The following is a 25,832-nucleotide window of genomic DNA, read 5'->3' as shown; positions in this document are numbered from 1 at the left end:
GTTGTAAAAGTTTGCTTGTTGATTTTTTGTTGAATATTTCTCTTACTGTAAAAGCATTTTCCAGAAATAAGGAGCTTTCGAACTGGTTTTCCCCAAGAGTTGTAGGGGGTTTTTCCAGGGTCACCTTGACCAAAAATCACTGTGTTTAAATGTGTTAAATGGCTGTTTGTATGTGCTGATATTTATTTCTGCATTTTCCAGCATTCTGTTATATTTCCAGAATTTGTATTTTCAGCAAAATTTATTTTCTTGTTGTTGAATGTATGGATATGGGAAAGGGCATTTAACTATTTTGGAGAAACAAGGTGAAACTGAAAACCGGGGTGGGAAATGAGAAATTTCTACATGGTATCAGAGCTTGAGTGTTGAAGTGCAACTTGGGACAGCAAGGAAGAAAATTACAACCTGCTGATTTTTCACTCAGAAAATTCCAGCAAGCTGATTTTTCACAAACAGCAGTTTTATCTTTACTACAGCAATGCTATTTTTCAGTTTTAGGACAGTAGGATGTCATTGGGATTGAGGGTGGAGGATAGGTTGGATGGGCATACCAATTACAGCGTTTGGAAGGAGAGAATGCAGAGTATCTTTGAGGAGGCAGAAGTCCGAGACATTATGGTGCATATCACACAGAACCCTGTTGTTGTGCCTACTGATGCTACTCAGTTGGCTGCTTATAATAGAAAGAACAACAAGGGTAAGAGACTGATTCTAAACGGAGTCAAAGACCATTGCATTCCTCATGTGAGAGGAAAGAGAAATGCCCATGAGATGTGGATAGCAATGTTCAATCTCTACTAGAGTACCAATGAGAACCGGAAAATGGTCCTGAAGGAGAAGCTGAAGACCATTAAGATGGGTAATGATAGTGCAGCTGGATATCTCACAAAGATTACTAATGTGAGAGATGAGTTGGCAGCAGTTGGAGAGGTCATTCCACCCACTGAGTTGGTGCGGATTGCAGTGAATGGCATCCCCCGTTCATGGATGAACTTTGCTGATGGGGTTTGTGCACGTGAGACCCTTCCCACATGGGAGAGGTTTTGGGATGATTGCATTCAGACAAAGATAAGGAAAGGTCAGCTTGGAGCAGCCAAGCCAGTTGACCAGGATGAGGATGTAGCATTGTTGGCAGGAGGCAAGAAAGGCAAAGGGAAGAAGCAGGTTTCCACAAGCAATGGTGGGGGCAAAGGCAAAGGTAAAGGTAAACAGGGTAACACACAGAAGGACTATTCCAAAGTGAAGTGTTGGAATTGTCAAAAGATGGGACACTATGCAGTTGTGTCCAGAGAAGAAGAAGAAGGGGAAGAACCAGAGCTTGGCAGCTTCAGCAGAGGTTGAGGACTTTGTAGATCGTTTTGACCGGGAGTTTGGGTTCACTGCGTGTGAGTCCTCTAGTGCAGGATCACCTGCCACACAGGTTTAGAGGGAGCATGATTTTCCCTCGATTAACAGAGCATCTTCGGGTATCTGGTATGTGGACAGTGGGGCTTCACGTCACATGACAGGAGTCTGTGAGTACTTCCCAGAGCTTTCAGAGAGTGGCATTGATATAGAGGTAGTACTCGGTGATGACAGAGTTGTTAGATCAGTCGGTGTGGGGACACTGACATTTCAGAGGGAGTCCAAACCTCCCTTGAAGGTGTCAGATGTTCTTTATGTGCCAGGGATGAGGAAGAACCTCATATCCGTCTCAGTGGCTTCAGGACACCTTGAGAGATGCCACATTTGTTGCTGAGCCTAAGAGGCTGGTCAGAGAGAGTAGACCACCTGAGAGGTTTTGTAGCTATATGGCAATGGCTACCAGCATCCTTGACTCTGAGCCTTCTAGCTATGAGGAGGCAGTTGGCCAGCAGGTCTAGAGAGAGGCCATGCGGGAGGAGTATTCTTCTATCATGAAGAATGATGTTTGGGAGGTGGTGTCGAGGCCTGAGGGCAAATCCGTGGTTACTTCCAGATGAATTTACAAGGTAAATCATGCTGCAGATGGCAGCATTGAGAAAATTCAAAGCGAGGTTTGTGGCTAAAGGGTTCTCCCAGGTAGAGGGAATTGATTATGAGGAAACCTTCGCTCCCGTGGCTCGATATACTTCTATTCGCTCATTATATCGATAGCAGCAGAGATGGGTTGGAAGATCCACCAGATGGATGTGAAGACTGCATTTCTCAATGGCTTCATACATGAGGAGGTGTACATTGAGCAGCCACAGGGCTTTGAGGTGCATGGGAAGGAGTCCCATGTGTGCAGACTGAAGAAGGCCCTTTATGGCCTGAAGCAAGCTCCCAGAGCTTGGTACTCCAGGATAGAAACATACTTGCAGGGGATGGGTTTCACAAAGAGTGAGGCAGATCCGAACCTTTACTATATTGTGATAGGTGAGGAGCCTCTCATTTTGGTGTTGTATGTGGATGACTTGGTCATTACAGGAGCAGAGAGACTCATAGAGCACTGCAAGAGAGATCTTGCGGCGGAGTTTTAGATGAAGGACATCGGCTTGATGCATTACTTTTTGGGTTTGGAGGTGAGGCAGGAGGAGGGGCATTTCTTCCTGGGGCAAGGGAAGTATATTGTGGACATCCTTGGCAGATTCCACATGGAGGATAGTAAACCCATGTCGACACCGATGATCACCAACTGGAAGAAGCTTCATGCTTCGGATTCCGAGTTGGTGGATCCCACATTGTACAGGCAGCTGATTGGTTCCTTGATGTATTTGGTCAACACTAGACCAGATATTTGTTTTGCAGTCAACACGATGAGTCAATTTATGTGTGAGCCTAGGAAGGTTCACTGGGTGGCTGCAAAACACATTTTGCAGTACTTGTAGGGGACAGTGGATTATGGTATGGACTACAGGTAGGGGGATGGAGTGAGATTGGCAGGTTATACTGATTCTGATTGGGCAGGTTGTGCTTCTGATAGGAAGAGCACTTCAGGGTGTTGTTTTGGGTTGGGTTCGACAGTAGTGTCATGGTTCAGCCGGAAGCAACAGTCAGTAACATTGAGTTCAGCGGAAGCAGAGTATATGGCAACCAGTCTAGCTAGTTGTGAGGCCATCTGGCTTCGCAAGATGTTGTTTGGCTTATTTGGTCAGTCGTTGAGACCTTCAGTGATTTACTGTGATAATCAGAGTTGCATTAAACTCACGGAGAATCCAGTGTTTCATGACAGGTCAAAGCATATCAGGATCAAATATCATTTCATCAGAGACTGTGTTCAGAAGGGAGCTGTGAAGCTTGAGTATATTCCCACTGATGAGCAGGTTGCAGATATTCTTACCAAAGCCTTACCACGGGGCAAGCATGTCTACTTTAGAGATAAGATGGGTGTTGTGAGGAACACCTTCCTCGATAAGAGGGAGTATTGAAATTTGGTACCGGAGGACAGGTGGTTCCCTAAGGCTTTGATTTTTGGCCTAAGGAAAAGTGTCCAAAAGAATTTAATTTTTCTCCTAAAGTGACTTTATCGTTTTTATAAAGTCAAATCTAATTTAAAAGTGACTTTAAGTGATAAAGTTACTAAAGTCTAACTTTAAAGTGACTTTAATAAAGTCAACGTAAAATTAGAAAACAAAAATGACTTTGGAAATAAATGACTAAGTGGGTCTTTATTAAAGTGGGGTGAATTAAAAAATAGAAAGTGAGATTTAAATGAGCATTTAATGTCAGCCCTAGATCTCAATCTATTTCAGCCAGTAGGGATTCCCCAAAAGTCACTTAGGGTTAGATTAAAGGAGAGAAAGGAGGAAAAGGTCATTCATTCTTTTCATGAGCAGATTGAGAGAAGGAGAGCAAGAGAGAAAGGGAGATTTCTGGACAGTGAGGAGAAGAAGGCAGCAGCTTGGCACACATTCCAAGGCAGCGTTTCAACAAGCCCGTACAACTGAGTTAGCACACAGTGAAAGGCAGGTTTTGGGCACGATTTTCTAGAAAGGCCGTACAACAGTTTTGGTTCAGATTCTAGGGAGGTCGTACAGCAAGTTAGCATAGAAATCAAGGAGCAGAAAATCTGAAGTTTGCTAACACATTTTTCAAGGGAGGTCGTACAGCAAGTAGTTGTACCTTGCCACGCTTTTCTAGGCATAAAGTCATACAGCTGTTTCCTGCACAGAAATCGAGGAAACCTGTACAGCAGCATTTATGGCAGCATGCACGCTTTTCTAAGCAGTCCGTACAACAGCATTTAAGGCTGAAATTTGGGAACAAAAATCGAGGAGGCCTACAGCATTTATTGTTGTTCTGTTTTGCTGTTTGCAAGTTTTTCCAGTTGGTTGTGAGGCACAGAAAACGAGATAAGTTGTAAAAATTTGCTTGCTGATTTTTTGTTAAATATTTCTCTTACTGTAAAAGCATTTTCCAGAAATAAGAAGGAGCTTTCAAACTGGTTTTCCCCAAGAGTTGTAGGGGGTTTTTCCAGGGTCACCTTGACCAAAAATCACTGTGTTTAAATGTGTTAAATGGCTGTTTGTATGTGCTGATATTTATTTCTGCATTTTCCAGAATTCTGTTATATTCCAGAATTTGTGTTTTCAGCAAAATTTATTTTCTTGTTGTTGAATGTATGGATATGGGAAAGGGCATTTAACTATTTTGGAAAACTAAGGTGAAACTGAAAACCGGGGTGGGAAATGAGAAATTTCTACAAAAAGTTCAGCGTAAATGTTGTTGAAAATCAAATCTGCAATTGAAAAAAATATTTGAGACTTTCAACAAAGCAAATTGTGTCTTTCTCCCCCTGTGTGAAGGATAAAATAAAAATTATTGCTGGAAAACTTATAAATTTGTTGCAAATTTGCCGAATACCTGCTAAATTGAACAAAGTTTTGTTTCTTTCTTCCCTTGAACAACAAATTACTGAGAAAAACAGAGAATACATGTCCAATTTTTCAAATTCCAGCCAATTCCTTAATGGATCTGCAAAATTATAGTGAAACTGACCAAATTTCATTGTTGTTTGGATGAACTGACTGAAGAAACTGAGAGATTCCATTATTGAGCCCTTCAATTTTTATACTGTCCAAGTTCATTGCAGATCTCTCTGTACTAGTCAAATTTCAATCCAAGCTTGTTGTGCAACCATTCGTATGGCTAAAATTCACCTTGGTGGCTGTTGTACCATCACTGACAGCTATCCATACAGTTGTGCAGAAGCCAGCAATCGTTTGTATTGTCAATCAGTGAACTGAACATCATCTACTAGCAAGTAATGCAGCAGGCATCTATGACTGCTACTATTCCATATAATGGCCCCCAACATAGGAAAATAAAAAATAAAAATAAACACAAATATTAAAAAAATATATAAAAAAAATCATCCCTTCTTATTTCTTTTGACTTTTTGAAAACGTCTTCCTTTAATTAAAAAAGTCCAAGAAAGCCAATCTAGCTATAAATCGAGCAAAAATAGACTAGCCCATCTTTTCAAACCACCAAAAAAGACCCTAGCATTTCTCTCTTTTTATCCCAGCATAAAAAACCTTAAACAAAATATACCCAGCTTTCTGTCCTCGAAAACCCTTCATTTCTCAATGTGTATCAAACAGTAGTACCTTGTCCATCATATATCTATGCAGTCTCTAGGCCTTCACCCCCTTCGACCTCCCCTCACAATGGCTCTGATGCCATATAACAAAAAGAAACCAAAGAGGAAGCCAAGAACTCAAGAAAACTTTGAAGAAAATAACAGTTCTTTGATTAGGAAATGAAAAGAGCACATGTTCTTTTATAACAAAGGATTGACAAACCCCTAAGTGCATAAGTGCATAATCCTAGATGCTTGAATACTTAAATATTATTTGTCATTAATGCAACACTAAGGAACGATTTAGACTAAGTCAAAAAGTGACTTTAATAATATCCCCAAGTCTATAATATAGATGCCCATTATTAACAAGGTGTGTGAAGGAGATAGCAAAAGAAGGAGAAGACATCCAAGCAAGCACAGGCAGAAGTCAAGCACAGAAATTCCAAAGATTCTTGGGCAGGCAGTGAGCCACAAGGCACACATTTTTGGAAGCAAAAATTGCATAACTTTTGCAGGGTCAGAAATTAAGATATCATGAGGCATTTTAACACGTATGAGACAATCGAGATTACCAATGAGGACATACACTGTTTGAAGGCATTCCTTGCAACCCTTGGAGTGATGGCATATGATAAGTACATACTAGACAGTGTTCCCTACAAACTACTTTCATGACTATTAGACATTGAAGTAAATTTGCAAAGGAATTCAAGTTGTTACATGATGGCAGTGAAGTTGTCGACAATATATACAACTCAAAGCAAAAGAGGGGACAAAATGATCTGTAAAATCTAAAACTTAAGGTTCTCATCAATTAGAAGGACACAAAAGTAACAGAAAGTTATTAAAAAGATGACTCCTATAAAGATAGAAGGAAGATGAACTTAGTTTCCTGTGCATCAGACAAAGATACAGTGCATCAAGCATTGAATTTGGTGAGTGAAGCCAGTGGAAAGTCACCAAAAAGGAGTGAAAAAAAAAAACCTTCAGCACTTGATGCACTGAGTGAAGATGTACCAAGTTAATGAGAGAAATGATAACAAAAACTTTGTAAAAACAATCTTAGAAAAGATTTTGGATTTTGTGGATCTTTTGATTTCTGATAAATTGAGTGAAATTAAGAATATCTTACTCTGTAGAACAAGTATAGATCTGGCATAAGCTTCAAAACATGATATATTTTCCATTTTATAAACAAGAAAACAAATACAAAGGAAAAGCACACAATGCAAGGACCTTAGGCCCTCCTGACATATGAAAAAATATTAGCCATTAGTCCACAATAGGTGATATTATTCTACCTTGTTCTCAAAATAGTTTTGGTCATTTTCTTCCAAAGGGGTATTTTCCAATGTATGTCTAACCGGATCAAAATCCTGCACACACAGAAATCAAAAAATCATAACCAAATAGCAAACTTAATTCCATCGAGATTGTTGATTGACTACTGAATCGAAACAATTGATATAAATCTATACTTTTATATATTATTCCCTAGCCATCAAATTCTATTTCTTCTTAAATAGGAAAAGAGAGTAGAGAGTGATTTCAAATGTAAATTGGTACCTTTATGACATACCCAAAATTTTATTGAACAAATTCCTTCTTGGATATAGCAACAACAATATAGATTAGAATCACATGTATCTGTCAAGTTGTTAAATTGCTCAGTCCCACTCATGCTTACGGATCTTATTCATAACATAGCAATGTTCAGTTTAGTCAAGGGTCAGTGACCATGTCACTGAGGCATACGATAATATTTATTAAAAGCCTATATTTTTATGGTGATACTCTAATGTTAACCTCAAAAACAACTATTGCCATAAAAAAGCAGTTATGCACTTTTAATAAGAGTGATGATGCAAAAAGACTATCAGTGGGTTTTCTAACTCTTATAAGGTAATTAGCATTTAATATATGTCATTAGTGTACATATGTGCTATGTCCATGCAGCGCTTGTCATGTGACAAACCAGTATGTTCCCAACCATCATAAATTCTGTCACCTCACATGTGCAAAGAGACACCCTCAAAACTGAACCGTATTGTCACCCACAACACATGTATATATAACATTATGCTGATTAAAATATATATTCCTTGCAAAACTTTGTGTCATGTGTATAAGTGAGATATGAATATCAAATGCACACACACATTTAAACTCGGTCGCTGAGAGATGAATATCAAATGCACACACACATTGCTGTCTAGCTAAACAGCACAAGCTGGACAGAGAAATTATGTTCAACATTATGTCTCCAAAAAAATGGGTGAGAGCAACATGGAACAGGAATCAGGATGTATGTTCCAATATTATAAAATAATAAATATGCAATGAACGTCCCATTGTTTCAGTCATTTCTTGTACTAGCAAATTTTATATGTCAAGCTATTCTTTTCCTTCCTATATAGGCTTCCTTGTGCATTGTCTTACATTTTGGTGAAATGCATTTTTGGTAAAGAAATTGCATATATCTTTCTAACCAATGATCTTTCCTTCTCCTTTATGCAAGGTTGCATATTCATGTCAATATGTCATGATTTTATTTGTAAGCTATCGGTGTGCTTAACTTTATCTTTTTCAATGCTTCTTCAAATCTATGACATATCCCTTCCATAAAGGAATTCAGGTCCAAACATTAAAAATAGAGGACCTTGAATGATATAGAAATGCTGTATAAAGATATACCTGAAAAGATAAGCATGCCTTATTTCATAAATGGATTCTATGAGCAAGAATAACAATCTAATATAAGATGTGAATGCCCATTAGCACGATCCTCAAATTTCACAGTTCAATAGCATCAGCATAGTGATTAAAAATTTAAAAAACGGTACTATGCTAAGAAGGTTAAGAAGAGAATTTCCATATGGGCAAATAGATTTCTCTCTAGAGGAGGCTGGCTTGTAGTGGTTAAGGCAGTTTTGGGGAGCATTCCAGTGTACTGGAACTCCATTGCTGTCGTTCCCAAAAGAATCCTCTCAAGGATTACGAAAGCCAGCTTCCATATCTTGTGGCCGGAGGACCTGATCAAAATAGCCATGGCTTTGGCTAGTTGGACACATCTTGCTTCTCCAAAGGAGCTCAGAGGTTGGGGACTAAAAAATATTCATCTCTTCACTAAGGCTTGGGCAGGCAAAAAGCTCTGGCAGCTCTCATTCGAAAATTCTCTGTTTCAAAGTTTTGCAGGCTAAGTATTTCCCTGGCATATCCTTGGCAGACTGGTTCAGGATTCCCAACGAATCTGCCAAAGGACCTAATGTGTGGAAGGCTTTGGTCCAGGCTACTCCATTGGTGGAAAAAAAGTTAGCGTGGCATGTATGGGATTGCTGCCAAATCAGAATCAGCCTAGACCCATGGTTTAGGGCTGGGGACAATTATGGGCTATCTGCTCCTTTGCAGGAAGCTTTGAGGCAATCTAATATCTCAGTCCTTGCGGATGCAAAGGCCCAGGAACCATAAGCTAGAGGTCGCGTCGGTTGGGTGTCTGCGGCATCACTGGGTTTGTCAGAGGCATTGGTGGTGGAATGGGAAAATTGTCTTAACATCAAAAATTGACACAATCAGGGTAGCACAAATAAAAAGTTTATGATAATGTAGCAAAAAAAGAATATGAAAAAACCTGTTCATTGACTTGAGGCCTTGCCACCACTTATGTCAAGTTGCTTGTAATATTGTCTACTGTCCCTGTGAACACTTATGCCTACAGAAAAATAAGAACCAAGACTGCTCATGAATATATTTGCACGATACATCCATGCCCTTCGCTAATTCCACATATCTCCAAAGTTAAAGATCCTCATCTTGGAGAACAAGAAACGATCGATAACTTTGTCACTGTCAGAAATTCCCCACAATTGTTATGTTAGCATGACCAGAATTCGCTTATCTAGGTGAATTTAGGCCAAGTTAAATAAAAATTTCAAAAAGGATAACCAGAAATGGGCAATCGAACCAGAATAACAGTTCAATCATGGAGGATTAAAAAACCATCAACAACCTACTTCCATCAAAAAGTTTTGTACAGTTGAGATAGTAGCATGATCAAAGTTTGCTTATCCAGGTAAGTCTATCAGATAAGATAAGATAACTATATTAAGTCCAACAAATGACCACAAAAGTAGGTCAATAGGACTGAAGAGTACAACCAGTATGAATAAAGTGTAGCAGTGCAAGCACAAATCCAAGAAATGTCGAAAATAATATAAAGAAAGAAACCTACATAAGTATAACATCAGAACATATGTATAAATGTATTAAGCCGTGACAGAGGTATGGTGTTACAAAATATTGAACAGTAAGTGACTGTTGGACAACTCAATAACCTGTCAAGAAAGAGAGAATGACAGATAGAGATCAGATGATGAGACTGATGGTGTCAAGATCTTACGAGTCTAATGGCAAAGGGCAAAGGGAGCGATCAAGGCATTGGCTCCCTGTCAAAGGTTCCAGCGATATGATCCGTCGGGAGGACTATACAAGCAAGGGATACTCATAGCATCTGAGGTCAGAAAAAGGAAACTCCAAATGGATGTCCTCAAGCTATTGTTGAATCTATGATGGCTCTCTACCTCGTCCTATGTTGGCCCTCTGCTCTGTGTCCTTGAGCCCCTACTCACCACAACTCTTCCTCAACCGCGAGTTGTTCAAGTCCATGCTCTCAAGACATTGCTAAAACTTGTGTCTCGCATTGGCCCTCTGCTCTATGTCCTCAAGCTACTGCTGAATCTATGTCGGCCCTCTGCTTTGTGTCCTTGAACCGCTACTCACCACAACTCTTCCTCGACCGCACATTGTCCAAGTCCTGGAGCCACTGCTTGACCTAAGGTCATTGGTCATCTTCAACTCACCACAAGCTCCCCTCAACCACAATCGAAGCAAAACCCAATAGTCATGGAGAGTTATTCCATTGCTCGCCCTCGACTCGTTGCAAGTTCACCTTAGTTGCAACTTCTCAGTTATTCTTCTGCATCAACCCTCTTCATCCTCGAGATGGTAGTCAATGGTGTTGTCACCATCATGCACATGACTCTAGCTCTACAACTGTTGAACACCTCCTTGAAGTCCGCATCCTCTAAATATGCCTCTCTATATGCATCATGGGTGAATGGCCCTGTTACCCACCACCTGTGGGTAGTGTATATAGGAGAAAAAAATTCTCCTAGACGGTCCTCAGCCGGCAGCCCCTTGCAGCCACCAGATAACTCGATGTGCCATTGTCTCTGCCACCTGAGCCAACCATGTGGTCCGTCACCCACTTATTATAATCATATGTTTGAAGGTGAGCCTCCCAACCTCGAAGGTATGGCTTTTAATTAGTATAGTTGAGTAATTTACCTTACTTCTCATGGCACTTTTGGGCATGGATTGGTGGGGGGATTCGGGGAAAGTGTGGGCTAGGTTTGTATTCTTGTTTCCAGTGCCCGATACAATGGTTAAACTTGTATCCTAGTCCAATGGGATCTCCTTTGCTAGCCATTAGCGTTAGGGTTGGCACTATATGGGAAATCTCAAATTTGGTTCTGTGGTCCCGCTTCCCAACATCATATACATCACTTCCTTCAACTCATTTTAGCCCCATTAATCTCTTTTCCCATCCGGGTCGACATGTTTCCACTGGGTCCACATAGGGTTAGCCCCCCCTCCCCTTGTCCACACCTTGGGTCAAGCCTGGAACGATGCCGCAAAGGTCAATGCAGCTAAAAAGAAAGGAAAAGGCATAATTTGGACACTCTCAAACAGGAAATGTACCACAAAATGCAAAAGATGGCCGGGACATACAAATTTAGCACGTGGGCAAAAGCTAAACATGAGCTCTACCCCTTATCCATGGCCATCACCCTGGTTCCTATGGGCCCAAGATGAGCCTCCTCCATCATTAAGGAACCCATGATTGTCCCAACCCCTGGCAGGCAATGAAGTGCCCCACCTCAAAAATGGGTACTTACTACTTCATCTTACACATCATGCTCTCATCCCCTAGAGCCCCGAGCAGTGATGAAGAAAAGTCAATCAAAGTTAAAAGACATATGAAGGGTGGAAAAACAAAGGTTGGGGTAATTGATATACCATGATTTGCCCCCTCCTACACTTATTTACCTAGGTGCGGGCTTCCCTTATTATAGTTACCCTTATACCATGGCCTGTGGCCTAGAGCATTCCCCTGATTCCCACTCTGTTCCATCACTATATCATTTGCCACCTACCACTTGATGGATGTACCATGGACGTGTCACCTCCTTTAAAGGTTGGAACCACCTAATAGGGTCCTTGATTAACCCCCTTATTGAATTTGGAGATACTTGTACATGCCAAAGCCCACTATGGAAGGCCCCATTGGTTCCATGACTTATAAGCTCTTTTACTTGATTATTATGATGATTTGTTATATTGGAGGGCAAGGGGACGTATTTGATCTTATGCAGGATTGCAGGTGGGTCTCCATTTGGGGCTTGGTCTCCCTATATAGGGAGTCCTAGCCCTCCAGAAGACCACATTGGCACTTGTAAGGTGAGCACTAAGAGCCATGGGCCTCCACAACAGCAGAAAGTACTTCATGGATCTCCAGCACCACTCATTGATTGCTCGTGTGCCACCTTTTGGATGAGGATCATGCACCTGGTTAACCATGCCCAGCCGGCTCCACACTTGCACCATACACCTGGCAGACGTTCCAGGGTCCAAAGGATGTCTCTCGTTGCAAAGGGAGGACTTATATCGTCATCCTTGCTTTTATAGATGGTCTATAGGCATTTTTGATCCACTTGGAGACCCATGAGGATATCCTTGTGCCCCCACACCCACTTGGGAGCACCACAGGTTTTTACTTGGGAAAAAAGCGGCCAACTCCTTGTCCACTATGTTTGGAGTCCATCTTCACATCATGGCACCCCTTGGACTTCATTTGGCCTTCTCAATGGCCCAACAACTCATTATGTTGATCATTTTGTCCTCTTGAGAGGTTTATCTTTATGTTATTGAGGTATTTGGTGGGCTTGCCACCAAAAGTATTGTTACTATGCACATTATTTTATTCTAGGGGCTTAATTAGGCCAAATTAGCTAAATCGAATTCATTAGTGATGGTATAAATACAAGTGAGGTGATTCTTTTTCATCATCATCACTTGGATTGGGTCATTAGCTCTTGTGAGATTTTCGCTATTCCTTTTGGAGGATGAGTTTGGATGTTATGGATGAATTTTGATGTTTGGATCTATTTCTCTTGTCTTGGAGTTTCATTATTGGCATTATATGATGATTGGATATCATCTTTTGCACATGTAAGTGCTCTTTCATGCTTCTTCTTGTTATTTACTTGAAACATGTATGTTGCTGGGATTTTTGCTATACAAGTTTGAAATTTACTGCTCTCTTATGAGAAATTGTGGGAATTTTGATCTTTTATAGTGCTGCATCATTGCATGGGCCATGTGTGAATGGGTGAATGTTCCTAGAGATTATTTGTTTAAAATACATCTTGATAAGTCATCAATTACTGCATATCGAAGTATAAAGATCTCCTTGATTGGGTAAACCTCTTCCAAACCATCAATTCTCTTGACTCCATCTCTCCCAAAGGACAAGGCACTGATCCTTCCATAGGTGGTCACCTTAAAACGCATATTTCTCACACCTCTCCTTCTCTTTCTAGGCCTAGCCTCATGTTGACGATGTTGGACATGCCAAAATGTCAAGGGGATCTCCCCGGTAAGAAGTCCCAATTAGACCTCAGACCGTTTGGTGTAGGAGTCCCAGCAGTGGGTCATAAGGTAATGCCTTGACCGCGATGTCGCACAGAGGTAAGTAAGATAACTCTGTCAGTAGCAAGAGTGTGACTGATGCAGACAGTCAAGGAATGTGTACGAGAGGTTCCAACACTTCGAAGGGAGAGGAAGGTGAAGGTGAGTTCCAAGTTGAAAGGGATCAATCCCAACTCGGCTTGGAACACACCACACAAAGGACATGCACAGCTTTCGGTGGAGCAGTTCATTTGGATGCGGCAATCACAACATACAAGGTAAGATAACACGAACAACACTCACGGATCAGTCCGAGACGAGTGTGACGATTGATATAGCAAGGTTCATGAGAAAGGTCTGTCTGATGTCCGGCAAAGAAATCGACACGGAAGGTGACAGCATTAATAACATATGCAACACATTAACAACAAGATCACATATAATTGCATACAAATCAGTGCATGATGTCTGGGATGTGGTTACTAGACCCAAGGATAACTATGTGGTCACTTCAAAATGGCTCTACAAGATCAAACATGAAGTTGATGGGAGTGCTGAAAAATTCAAGGCCAGATTTGTAGCTCGAGGCTTCTCTCAAAAGGAAGTAGTAGACTATGATGAGATATTTGCACCAGTTGCCCAAATATACCACCATCTGTTCGATCATGGCCCTTGCTGCCTCACAAGGATGGAACCTTCATCAGTTGGATGTCAAAACTTCCTTCTTACATGCTTCGCTTAAGGAGGAAGTATATGTGGAACAACCTGAGGGGTCCCAAGTTCAAGATCGTGAGACACGTGTATGCAGGTTGAAAAAAGCCCCTTATGGCTTGAAGCAAGCCCCTAGGGCTTGGTATGAAAAGATCAATTGCTATCTTATGAAGTTGGGATTTACAAGAAGTGATGTTCACCCGAACCTTTACTTCAAGGTTGAAAAGAACAGAACTCTCACTCTGGTCCTTTATGCAAGTGATCTCTTTCTCACAAGTGATGACCCTCTCATTCATCAATGCAAGAGGGAGCTAGCTTCTAAGTTCGAGATGAAGGACCTAAGCCGCATTACTTCCTAGGGTTGGAGGTCTAGCAAAAGCCAGGTGAGATTTTCCTTTCTCAAGGAAAATGCATTGGGAAGTTACTTAAGAGATGTGGGATGGTGGACTGCAAGTCCATGACTACTCCGATAGAACTCAATTTCAAGAAGCTATTTGGAAGTGTTGCTGGGCCCGAATTAGCGGACCCTTCCTAATATCGCCAACTTGTAGGAGCCCTGATGTTCTTGGTCAACTCCCATCCTAACATATGCTTCGTTGTGAACATGTTGAGTCAATATATGGTCGAGCCTCATCACGTTCATTGGATTGCTATTAAGAATCTCTTGAGATATCTCCAGGGCACAATCCACTATGGATTGAGATACACTGTCGAGAATTTGAGGCTACATGGATATACATACAGATGTTGACTAGGCTGGCAGTGTGGTGGATCGCAAGAGCACGTCTGGGTGTTGCTTCTATTTGGGGTTTGCTTCTATATCTTGGATGAGCAGGAAGCAAAAATCGGTTGCACTAAGCACCGCCGAGACCGAATACATTACTACGAGTATGGCCTATTGTGAAGCAGTTTGGTTGAGGAAGCTCCTCAGTGAGCTATTTGAGCACATGCTAGATACGACCATGATCTCGTGCGACAACCATAGTGGGATTCATTTATCAGAGGATCCCGTGTTCCACGACCGCTCCAAGCTTATTGATATCAGGTACCACTTTATCTGGGATATGTTACAACGGGGAGCAGTTAGGCTCCAGCATATTTGAACAGATGAGCAGTTTGCAGACATTCTCACAAAGCCCTTGAGGAAGGTCAAATTCTTAACCTTCTGAGAGAGACTTGGAGTTGTGGAATGACCCTCTTATGAGGGTCTCCTATGAGTTGAACACAGAGCTCTGGGAGCTCCTGGGGGCGTGGGGTACTTCTTGGAGCTAGCTATGAGCGACAATAGAGTGAGTGGTTCACCTTCCCCTAGTGGTGCGCTGGATACAGAGTGAGTGGTTCACCTTTCCTTGTGATACCCCATTATGGTTGACATGTGTGTAGGGTGAGTGGTTCACCTTCCCCTACCCGGACACATGTATGTAGGGTGAGTGGTTCACCTTCCCATAGGATGAGTGGTTCACCTTCTCCAATGGTATATGAGCAGGATGAGCGGTTCACCTTCTCCTACTAATGCCTTGACATGCATCCTACCCATAGAGTCCGAGACTCATGGGAAGTACCTCTCATCTGGCCAATGAGTTGGGAAAAGTTGGTTAGGGACCATAGCACTAACGATGGACACATCATGTACTATCGTGCTCCCTATGACTAGGATGCATGGTGTTCAACAACTTGATTTGGGATCAAGCACTGACTTTAGTCAGTGGAGAGTGGTATGATACATTCTCGATCACTTCTTCTTCATTATGTCTTCATGGTTCAACAGAGCAAAGCAATGATGGCATGACAGGTTGGCATGACAATGGATTGGCAGGTGGAATTCTCCCTAGTTGAGAGGGTGTGTTAAAATTGGCAACTAGGGCCATTCCATCTTAGGATAACTCATATGATGGAGATGATTATTGCATTGGATTCCTCTTTCGGAGAGGTACAATTTTGATATAAAGATCATCTCATTCTAACAAGCAGAAATGGAATTATGAATTTATTTATCCTATGGACAAATTGTCAAGGTCGGCTCCAATCAAATGTAGGCTCATGAAGCCCATCAAATGTGTCTTTTCATCCTCAACGAAGCGTATAAATAGGAGAGACCTTTCCCTCATTTGGACATCATCTCATCACAATTTCTTCTCTCTCTTGATTGGGTTGTACAACATTGGAGGCTTCTCTCTACTTCGCACAAGTGGTTGGGCAGCTCTCTCTCTACTTCGCACATGTGCCAGGAGGCCGAGTTTTAATGGGCAGATCAAGCAGAAATTTCAGAGCATTTGACCAGCATTGAGCTCACTTTTTGGGCCAGAATTTATTGGCACAGAAATCAAGGCATTTGGAGTGGTTTGACCTGAATTGACTTCAGGTTTGACTGCAGAAATTACAGCAGAGTTTCTCTCTCCTTTGACTGGGTTTGACCAAAGAATTTGAGCTGATTTGAAGGCCTAATTGAACTGCTGATTGGAGGACATTTTGGGGCAGCTTTAACCACCGTTGACTTTCTGGTTAGGGCTGATTTGGCAGATCTGTTTTGGGCTTATATTTGTACTCTCTCTCTCTGTTGAACTATTGAAGAATAATAAGAAGATTTGATCAAAGGGTTTGTCCCTGGCATCTGCCATATCTTGTGTCCTCTTGTATTGGCTTGTCATATGCATATGATTTTATGTTCTATTTGTATTTACTGTCAATGTTTATAAGTTAATGTGATTGCTACTAGATATAATTGGATTTGTCATTGGGCTGTTAAAGGAACATTGAAGTAAATTGTCTTAAGCATAGAACATACCATTGTTATCTAAAATTAACAGCTAAGAACTAGGCCCATCACCATCCTCCTAGATACAGTCATCCTAAAGCCTCTCAAAGTTGAGATGGTTTTCCTAAACACAAATACCTTTAACATGTGGTTCCTATGAAGCTAGGAAACCATTCAAGGCAATGTTCACTATGGATCTCGAGCTACTTCCTTTCTCCCATGAAGCCAGGAAACCATTCAATGCCATGTTCACTAGCCAATGTGATTTTACATATCCAAATTGTGTTATCTTTATGACTATACAGGACTAAATATTGCTGGAAACTCTATTTCTTGACTGCCCACTCTCTCTCCCTCTGTCACTCAACCTGCTCAGCTGCTTAAGCATTCGTGTGTGTTGAAAAGCCTCTACCTTGCCCCATCTTTATACTTTTAGTGGAGAATCTATTTTTAAGACTACTTCTAGTACAAGTCATGCATGGGATATAATTTTAGACTCAACTGCTAAATATAGGACTTTCACTTTTTAACTAAAGTGAATTACAAAATAGATTTATTTTTCAAAAAATAGAATTAATTTTTTAAAATATCTCAAACTCCCCCTCACAAGTTCACACTGAACCTGTGCAAAAGTTCTTTTCTGAACTATAATTCTCAACAGGAACTCGTCCCAATTCAATTTTTTACCATAACTGGAGTGGTTTTCAACCAAACTGGTCTGAACCAAAACCAACCTGTTTTGAAAACATTGAAATATAGTTCTTAGCTCACATCCTTCGCAAGAGGCAGGAATTCCACATCGTTCTTGAGAATTTTCAAAGAAATCATTGTAATGTAAAATTTATTGTAGTCTAAAATATCTCCCTATTTGAACATGTATTCAGAATGAGAAAATTGTGTAAATACTTGCTTTATAAACAAAATATTTAATTATAAGGTTACCTGGAAGCCTATATATTTAATATTCCAATTGCAATCTTTTATATGCCTTTAAAGGTTGAAACATCCATAAACCAAATACTCGTTTAAGAAGAAACTTGAAGAAAGTTATCAGTCCATTTCTATCAAATGTTATTTGCTTCCAAGATGAAAATATCCAACTGATTAAATTCGGCCATGAGACAGCTAAATATATGGCTTATGAGTTACAACTTAATAACAGATTCTGCTAGCATAAATAGTAAAAGGAAAGCCTACAACCCCAATATAAACTGCACACCAGGTGTAACATATTCAATGTTAAACATTTTTAAGATGACAACAATTTTATCAAGGTTCAGATTTATGTACAGAGCATAGCCAAAAAAAAAATTAGCAGCACCTCTTTATAAAAATCTTCCTCAAGTAGTTCCACCGTCTGACCACGCGGCCCACAAACATATAAAGAAGCTAAACTGCCAGAATTTGATGAAAGAGCCAACCTTTGGTGAGGAGGAAGTCCTGCAAGTGCTCGTGCAACAGCTGCAGCAGCAAGTGCACGAGCTGGGACCTGATAACAGAAACCAATATAAGTCTAGACACAAATATCATATATGCCTTTTTTAACTCTTAGTGATGACTACACTAAAACATATACATAGTATCAGTATATTCAATTCACACAGACAAATTGAAAGCAAATCCATATAACACCACAGCTGAAGATAATCTTCTGAAGAAGGAAATCAGAAAACAATTGAGATAGTGAGCTAACTTTCATCTTAAGCTCATACAGATTATCATGCCATTTCAACATTATCAAATTGTGTTAATAACATAGAGGTAGAACCCCAAACAAAGTGTTAAGCAGGTAACAATGTTGTAAATGATTTATGGGATATTCTTTCTGGTATACTTGTAACTTAGCTATCCCAGTGTAAAATTAGGATATTTCTAGTAACTAAGATATGAATTAAGCTCTTGTTTACTAATAACATTGACAAAAGGGTTTACACTATCAAAGTTTATTGAATATAACACCTTTGGCTAGGGAAGAAATATTTTACATAACTAATCCACAAGCCCCTCTGGGCACAGACGATGTTGTTTCTTTTAGGTGGCCCCATCTGGGTAAAGGCAATACTGTTTCTTTGAGGTGTCCCCTCTAGGCAAAGGCAATGTTGGTTTTTCGAGACCTTTTTGTTATTTCAGTCCATTGGCATATCTATTCATTGCCCCCCCCCATTTTAGGTATTTCCTGGATGCCCTTGGTCACCTTCTACATCCCCCAAGCAAGAATTGAATACGGTGATTAAAGAAGATATATATAGACAATATACCCAGATCATTTGGACTACCACTGTTAGCTTTAGGATTGCTAACACCATGGTAGCGGAGCCTTCATGTCATGTGGGGTGAATGGTGAAACCTTAGCCCCATATTTGTATCTTAAACCATTTTCACTTATGACATTTGGAGAGTTTTCTATAGGTGGTTGCTTGAAAATGGACTTGGCACTAGATGTCACACCCCCCTTGATGAGGTGGTTATTTTATGTGGCATTGATATCTTCCACATCGCGCATGTGTTGAGGAGAATGGTTGCTTGCATGGGTGTTAGATCTACCTTGTAGGAGGAGAATTGGGTGCTAGGAGGTTGCACACTTAAGCCTATGTCCACTCGGACCACTTGGCATGCTTTGGGAGAATATGCGCTTGACAGTGCTTGGGTTGACGACACATTAGTTGGGCTTGTACAGGGACCCAAGACACAGATGTTGGGGAGAACCATTGGAGCATTGGATGCTTGAACTAGAAAGCAAGGAGCCTCGTGATGAGTAGCACTTGAAAATTAGAGCCCATGCTTGGAGAGCACACAACTTTAGCAACCTTGTCATGACATGTGTACAACTTGGAGAGAGAGAACTACATTTGATGACCATATCTTGAGGAGTTGATTAGGTTGCTTGTGGACTTAGTCCACTTTACTATTGTCAACCTCCCTCACCTATTCTAGAATCTATATAAGGGAGAAGAGAGTATTTTGTAATCAAGCAAGAATGTGAGAGTTCATATGATCAAAGTATCATAAAGATGAACCTGTCTTGAGTCATGGTACTTGTCTTTATGGAAAGAAGTAAGGTGCTAGGCTTTGTGAAAGGAAAAAACTAGAGGAAAACTAAGTCACCGTGTTTAACAAATTTCAAGGTTCAGTCCAAAACAAGCAAATCTAAACAAATTTATTGAAGTTTGCCAAACTTCAGGTGAACTACAAGCCAAGTTTGAATTTGAATTCTATATCAAATATATTCACTTGAAAGATCACATTCGCTAAATTTAATTAAGGATTGAATTATTTTGAAGGTTAAGAAAAAAAAATATCAAAAACTTAACTTAAACCCCACTTCGATGTACCCTCCCAAGTCTCTCCCTCTCTCATAGTGACAAATTTTAGCTCCTCCCTAGTCCCGCCCTTTCTCACAAACCCCAACAGACAACAATGACTCATTTTGAATATTGACTCGCAATTCACAAACTACCAATGCAATCCAGTGGATACAAGCTTCTATGTGTTGATATTTGTAGCCCGAGCAAGTACTTTTGCACGGGCCTAAGTGTATAGGTGTATCGAAGTCATCCAAAATCTCGAAGAAGTCTACACTGGTAAAAGGCTTGAGGTGAGTCATTTGAGAATCTTTGGTTGTCCTGTATACTTCCATGTGCCAAAAGAGAAAAGGAACAAGCTGGAAGCTTCAGGTAAGAAAGGTACATTTGTTGGTTATTGTGATAATTCAAAAGCTTATAGAATTTATGTACCTAGTCAAAGAACTATAGAGTTTAGCAGAGACGTAACATTTGATGAAGATGCAGCTCTTAGAAAAGCAAGAGACTCTCCTCCTCCTGCCATTGTTGAAAGACAAGTTGTTAATGAAAAAGAGGTTGCATCTAAGTTTGAACCGGAACCTGAGAATGAGCCTATTGATAATCCAATGGGTTCCATGGATCCTCTAGATCCTCCACCTCATGATCCTCCTACCAGAAAGAGACCACTATGGTTGCCATATACCTTACAAGATGTTGAACAACACGCTGCCCCAAGAGGAACGTTTAGAGAAAGTAAGAAGCCAAGTCAGTTTTGTGAAAATTCAGAAACTGAATCCTATTGCAGCAACTGGAAATAATTCTCCTAAATGTTATATTAATTCTTAACAATTTATTTATTGTGTGCTACAGCAAATACTAAATCAATCACACTGCAACCTACACAAATAAACTGCAGAAGAAATAAACACTAGAAGAAATACTAGCACGCACACATAAAATGACACAGTTAGTTTTGGACCAATGTCCCCAGAAAAACCCAACTCGAGAAAATTGGTGCAGCAGCTGAGGGTTTTATTATTATGCAGCAATGAAATAAACTAAGTACAACCGGATGTCAAAACTGGCAATCCTACAAAGAAATACTAGCAAGAAAATCTAGCGAGGAAAAATTCCTCACTCCACAAGCAAATCCCGACACTGACCTCAGCTCAAATTGAGTCGTCCAAATTGCCTCTACACAGTCACTGCGTCACCCTAGCGCAATTGTTGTTGCTCTCAACTTGGAACAGCTTCTCCTGAAGTCGTCTGACCAGTTGCTGTCTGGGAAAACGTCTCTCCTGGCCTCTTGAACCTCTTCCCAACTTTTGGCACTGAAATTTTGCTTCTCCCCAACAATTCAACTTTGCCTCTAGAGGCTACTGCGTTGCTCTGCGTCAGCCTCACTGTAGCTTCTCTGCCTCTCTGCAAATGCACTCACTAGATCAGGAAATCTTCCTCTGGCTTCACTATCCCTGCCCCTCTCTCACTGCTTCAATTTCTCTGGCTCTCTCTCCGACAACTGAATGTTGCTACTCAGGAAATCGATCTGCTCATGAAATCGAACTGCACAAGTGATTTCTCCAAGCCCCATTGACTTCTTCTTATAATCCTCTATTGAGACTTCAATCGCCAAGATTAGATCTGAATCGATGGCTAGGATTAACTTGAGGTTGATTTGTATGAGTTTCTAGAACATTTACACCATAACTTAATTAATTCTGATTAATTAGTCGTATTCCCTAAGTTTAGACTTAAGAAATATTTAAAAACTGACTAATAATCTAATTAAGTCATTTCTAGGTGGAATTTTCAGAAACAATTTCTGGGTTTTGGACATCTCATGTATTCTAGTCTCTTCACAAAATTTCAAGGCTAGAACACATCTGATGCTACAAAAGCTAACACTCTCTCTTAGCGAGGAATGTGTTCTAGCATTGTTGCCCCTGTAGCAACACCCTGTCTCCGCATCATCTCCTGTTACAGTGTTGATGTCTGGATGTTGTTGCCCACCAACTACTGCGCAACTTTGATATATGTTGCATCTGCGCTACTGCTGACCCTACAATATTGTTGCCAACACTGCATCTGCACTACAACTCCCTCTTATTTGTTGTTGTTGCAACTGCAACTGAAAAGCATCCTAAATACTAAAGCAATTGTGATCAGTATGATGCATCTGTCACCTAAGTCTCTCACTGTTGCTAGTATCTACACTGTCACTGAAGAATCTGCGTTGTTGCTAAATCTACATTGTGCCAACTGCACTGCGCTCCCCAACATCTGACTGCTACTAGTCTCTGCAACCGTCACTCTGGCATCTGAATGCATCAACTGTCACTCATCCATCCTGATACTGAATATTGTGGGCCCCCGTAGTAAGGCATCGATCCATGAGGTGGACCTCCTCAAGGATCCTACCCATCTGTAGCACTTTGAGGCTACAAAACCAAGTCACCCCATTTCACTCTTGAGGGTATGTCAGCAAACATGGCAAAGTCTTCCTCCAGCCTAGAGGAAAGCCTATCGATCTCTGTTGACGCTACCTGTTGGTCCTGCTTCTCCTCCTTGTCCTTCTTTCTGAGAGGACACTGGGTGTTGTAGTGACCAAGCTCACTACACTAGAAGCACTTGACCTTCAATAGGTCCTTCTTCTTTCGTTGCTCCCCCTGTCCCTGACTAGGACCCTTTGATGTGAGGGCCACATTCTCCTCGTCCTTCACCTGCTTCAATCCATTGTTGTTGCCACTGATGGAGCTCTTCACTAAGTCTTGCCTCAACTCCTCTTGCTGCAAATCGGCCCACATCCTGTCCCACCTTGGCAAGGTTTCTCTGCCCAAGATGCTTTGGACGAATACCTGCCACTCCTCGGAGACACTGTTGAATGCCAATCGTACTAGCTCTATGGCTTGAGGCGTTGCCCCAACAATTGACAACTGGTCCCAAATCTCCTGAATCCTGGTGAGGAAGGGGTCTATGTGTTCCCCTTTCTACATCCTGGTGCATCTCAGCTTCTCCTCCAAGTACATCTTTCGTTGCTCGGAAGTGCCTTGGTATAGCGTGTAAAGTGTATCCCAAATCTCCTTGGTCATTCCCTGGCCCGCTATGTGTGATACAATGTGAACCCGAACACCATCAAGGATCAACTTCTTTGCCCTCGCCGTCACCTTTCTATACTCCTTCAGGCCATATTCATCCAAAAGGAAGGACATCCTTGCCTTCCAAATGACATAGTTGGAACCACCATCCAACCTGCCATGATCTCAAGGTCCGATAGTGGCCATCTCAAATGATGTCGAAAATCTCCTCTTTCCTTTTGCTTAGTTGTTGCTAGGCTATTCGCACTCCTTTCTAGAGTGAGAAAAACTGCCCACAACAATTGTTGATTTGCAAGGGAATTTGAACTTCTTGAGACTAGAAGTTCACTAAGAAAATTTTCCCTCTATGTGTGCTCTTCTTCCTCTCGAAGCTAGCTCTGCACTAGCAAACTGCTGTGTCCAGCTAGAGATCTGCTTTGCGAAAAAAACATTGGTTGCTCCCTTTGCCTCCAAAAACCCTCGATCTAGAGACATCGAATTTTTTTGTCCCTCTCTCACAAGAATTGATTCTCCTCAAGAATTCAACCTCTTGGCCAAGGTGATTGTGGTACCTCTGGGGGTTTCGAACTGCTACCCCTCAATGAACAGCGAAACTCCCTCTTCCTTTGCTACTAAGCTCTCCGGCTGATCAACCTGGCTCTGATACCAAGTGAATTCAGAAACTGAATCCTGTTGCAACAACTGGAAATAATTCTCCCAATTGTTAGATTAATTCTTAACAATTTATTTACTGTGTGCTACAACAAATACTGAATCAATCACACTGCAACCTACACAAATAAACTACAAAAGAAATAAACATTGGAAGAAATACTAGCACACACACACATAAAATGAGACAGTTAGTTTTGGACCAATGTCCTTGGAAAAACCCAACTCAGGAAAACTAGTGCAACAACTGAGGGTTTTATTATTATGCAGTAGTGAAATAAACTGAGTACAACTGGATGCCGAAATTGCCGATCCTACAAAGAAATACTCACAAGAAATTCTAGTGAGGAGAAATTCCTCACTCCACAAGAAAATCCCAGCACTAACCTCAGCTCAAATTGAGTCGTCCAAATTGCCTCTACGCAGTTGTTGCTGCTCTCAGCTTGGAACAAGTTCTCCTCAAGCCGTCTAACCAATTATTATCTAGGAAAATGTCTCTCTTGGCCTCTGGAACCTCTGCCCAACTTCTGGCACTGAAATTCTGCTTCTCCCCAGGTATTTGACTTTTCCCCTAGAGGCTATTGCCTTGCTTTGCGTCAACCTCATTGTAGCTTCTCTGCCTCTATGCAAATGCACTTACCGGATCAGGAAATCTTCCTCCGGCTTCATTGTCCCTGCCCCTCTCTCACTACTTTGATTTCTCTGGCTCTCTCTCCGGCAACTGAATGTTTCCTCTGGCTTCATTATCCCTGCCCCTCTTTCACTGCTTTGATTTCTTTGGCGTTCTCTCCAGCCATTGAATGTTGCTACTCAAGAAATCGATCTTCTCATGCAATCGAATTGCACAAGTGATTTCTCCAAGCCCCGTCGACTTCTTCTTATAATCATCTGTTGAGACTTCAGTGGCCAAGCTTAGATCTTAATAGATGGCTAGAATTAACTTGAAGTCGATCCATGTGAGTTTCTAGAACATTCACACCATAACTTAATTAATTCTGATTAATTAGTCATATTCCCTAAAAGTTTAAACTTAGGAAATATTTAAAAATTGACTAATAATCTAATTAAGTCATTTCTAGGCAGAATTTCGAGAAACAATTTATGGGTTTTGCAGACCTCATGTATTCTAGCCTTCCACAAAATTTCAAGGCTCGAACACATCTGATGCTACAAAAATTAACAAGTTTCAAGGGTATTTTGTTGCCATGAGCAACATCATTCAAGCAAAACCACGCACCTTTCAAGAGGTTGCAAAAGAACAAGTCTGGAAAGATGCCATGACTGAAGAATACGAGTCCATCATCCAGAATGATGTCTAGGAAGTGGTTCCTAGACCTCAAGGTAAATTTGTTGTCACTTCCAAATGGTTGTTTAAGATTAAACATGGTGCAGATGGTAGTATTGAAAAATATAAGGCTAAATTTGTAGCTAGAGGTTTCTCTCAGAAAGAGGGAATAGATTATGATGAGATTTTTGCACCTGTAGCTCGATATACTACTATTCGATCTATTGTTGCCTTAGCTGCTAGCCAAGGATGGACTCTTCACCAAATGGATGTGAAAATTGCTTTCTTGCATGGCTTCCTCAAGGAAGAGGCCTTTGTGGAACAACCACAAGGCTTTGAAGAGCATGACAGGGAAACTCATGTATGCAGACTAAAGAAAGCCTTATATGGGCTGAAGCAAGCTCCAAGAACTCGTATGCTCGCATTGATAGCTACCTGATAAAGCTTGGTTTCACAAGAAGCAGTGCAGACCCAAACCTCTACTTCAAGATAGTCCAAGGTATACCTTTGATTTTGGTATTGTTGATGATTTATTCTTGACAGGAGGAGAACCTCTCATCCTCCAGTGTAAGAGGGAGTTAGCTTCTAAATTTGAAATGAAAGACCTTGGTTTGATAAATTATTTTTGTTGAAGAATCAAGGGCAATGAGATGTAGAGTGATTCTTGGGGACTAGATAACAATTTGTGAAGTCTTTTTACAATTTGTCTTTGTTAGTTTAATCTTCTTCTTCTCTTATTAATGCATGTGTTTGTACTTCATCAAACTGCTATCAAAAACATAAA

The 25,832-nt window shown here is 40.9% G+C and overlaps 1 protein-coding gene across 2 annotated transcripts in view; it reads right to left on the bottom strand.

The window, feature by feature from the left end:
• LOC149190171 (coiled-coil protein) overlaps positions 1-25,832 on the bottom strand; it is a 462,536-nt gene that overhangs the window by 413,849 nt on the left and 22,855 nt on the right. For both annotated transcript variants that reach the window (XR_016255961.1, XM_089412056.1), the window contains exons 2-3: positions 18,058-18,225; positions 6,826-6,900 (exon numbers count right to left, since the gene is read on the bottom strand). Coding sequence is in view for 1 of the 2 variants with exons in the window: in XM_089412056.1 (XP_089268182.1) it covers positions 6,826-6,900; positions 18,058-18,225 (243 nt within the window). In the remaining variant the exon portion in view is untranslated. The remainder of the gene's footprint in view (positions 1-6,825; positions 6,901-18,057; positions 18,226-25,832) is intronic.

This window comes from Pinus tabuliformis, chromosome 3_1 (genome assembly GCF_031772625.1).
Source record: "Pinus tabuliformis cultivar Carrire ecotype Pingquan chromosome 3_1, CPIR1, whole genome shotgun sequence".
NCBI classification, from domain to species: domain Eukaryota; kingdom Viridiplantae; phylum Streptophyta; class Pinopsida; order Pinales; family Pinaceae; genus Pinus; species Pinus tabuliformis.
The sequence above is the reverse complement of the archived record's forward strand: the minus strand, read 5'-3'. Positions and strand labels throughout refer to the sequence as shown.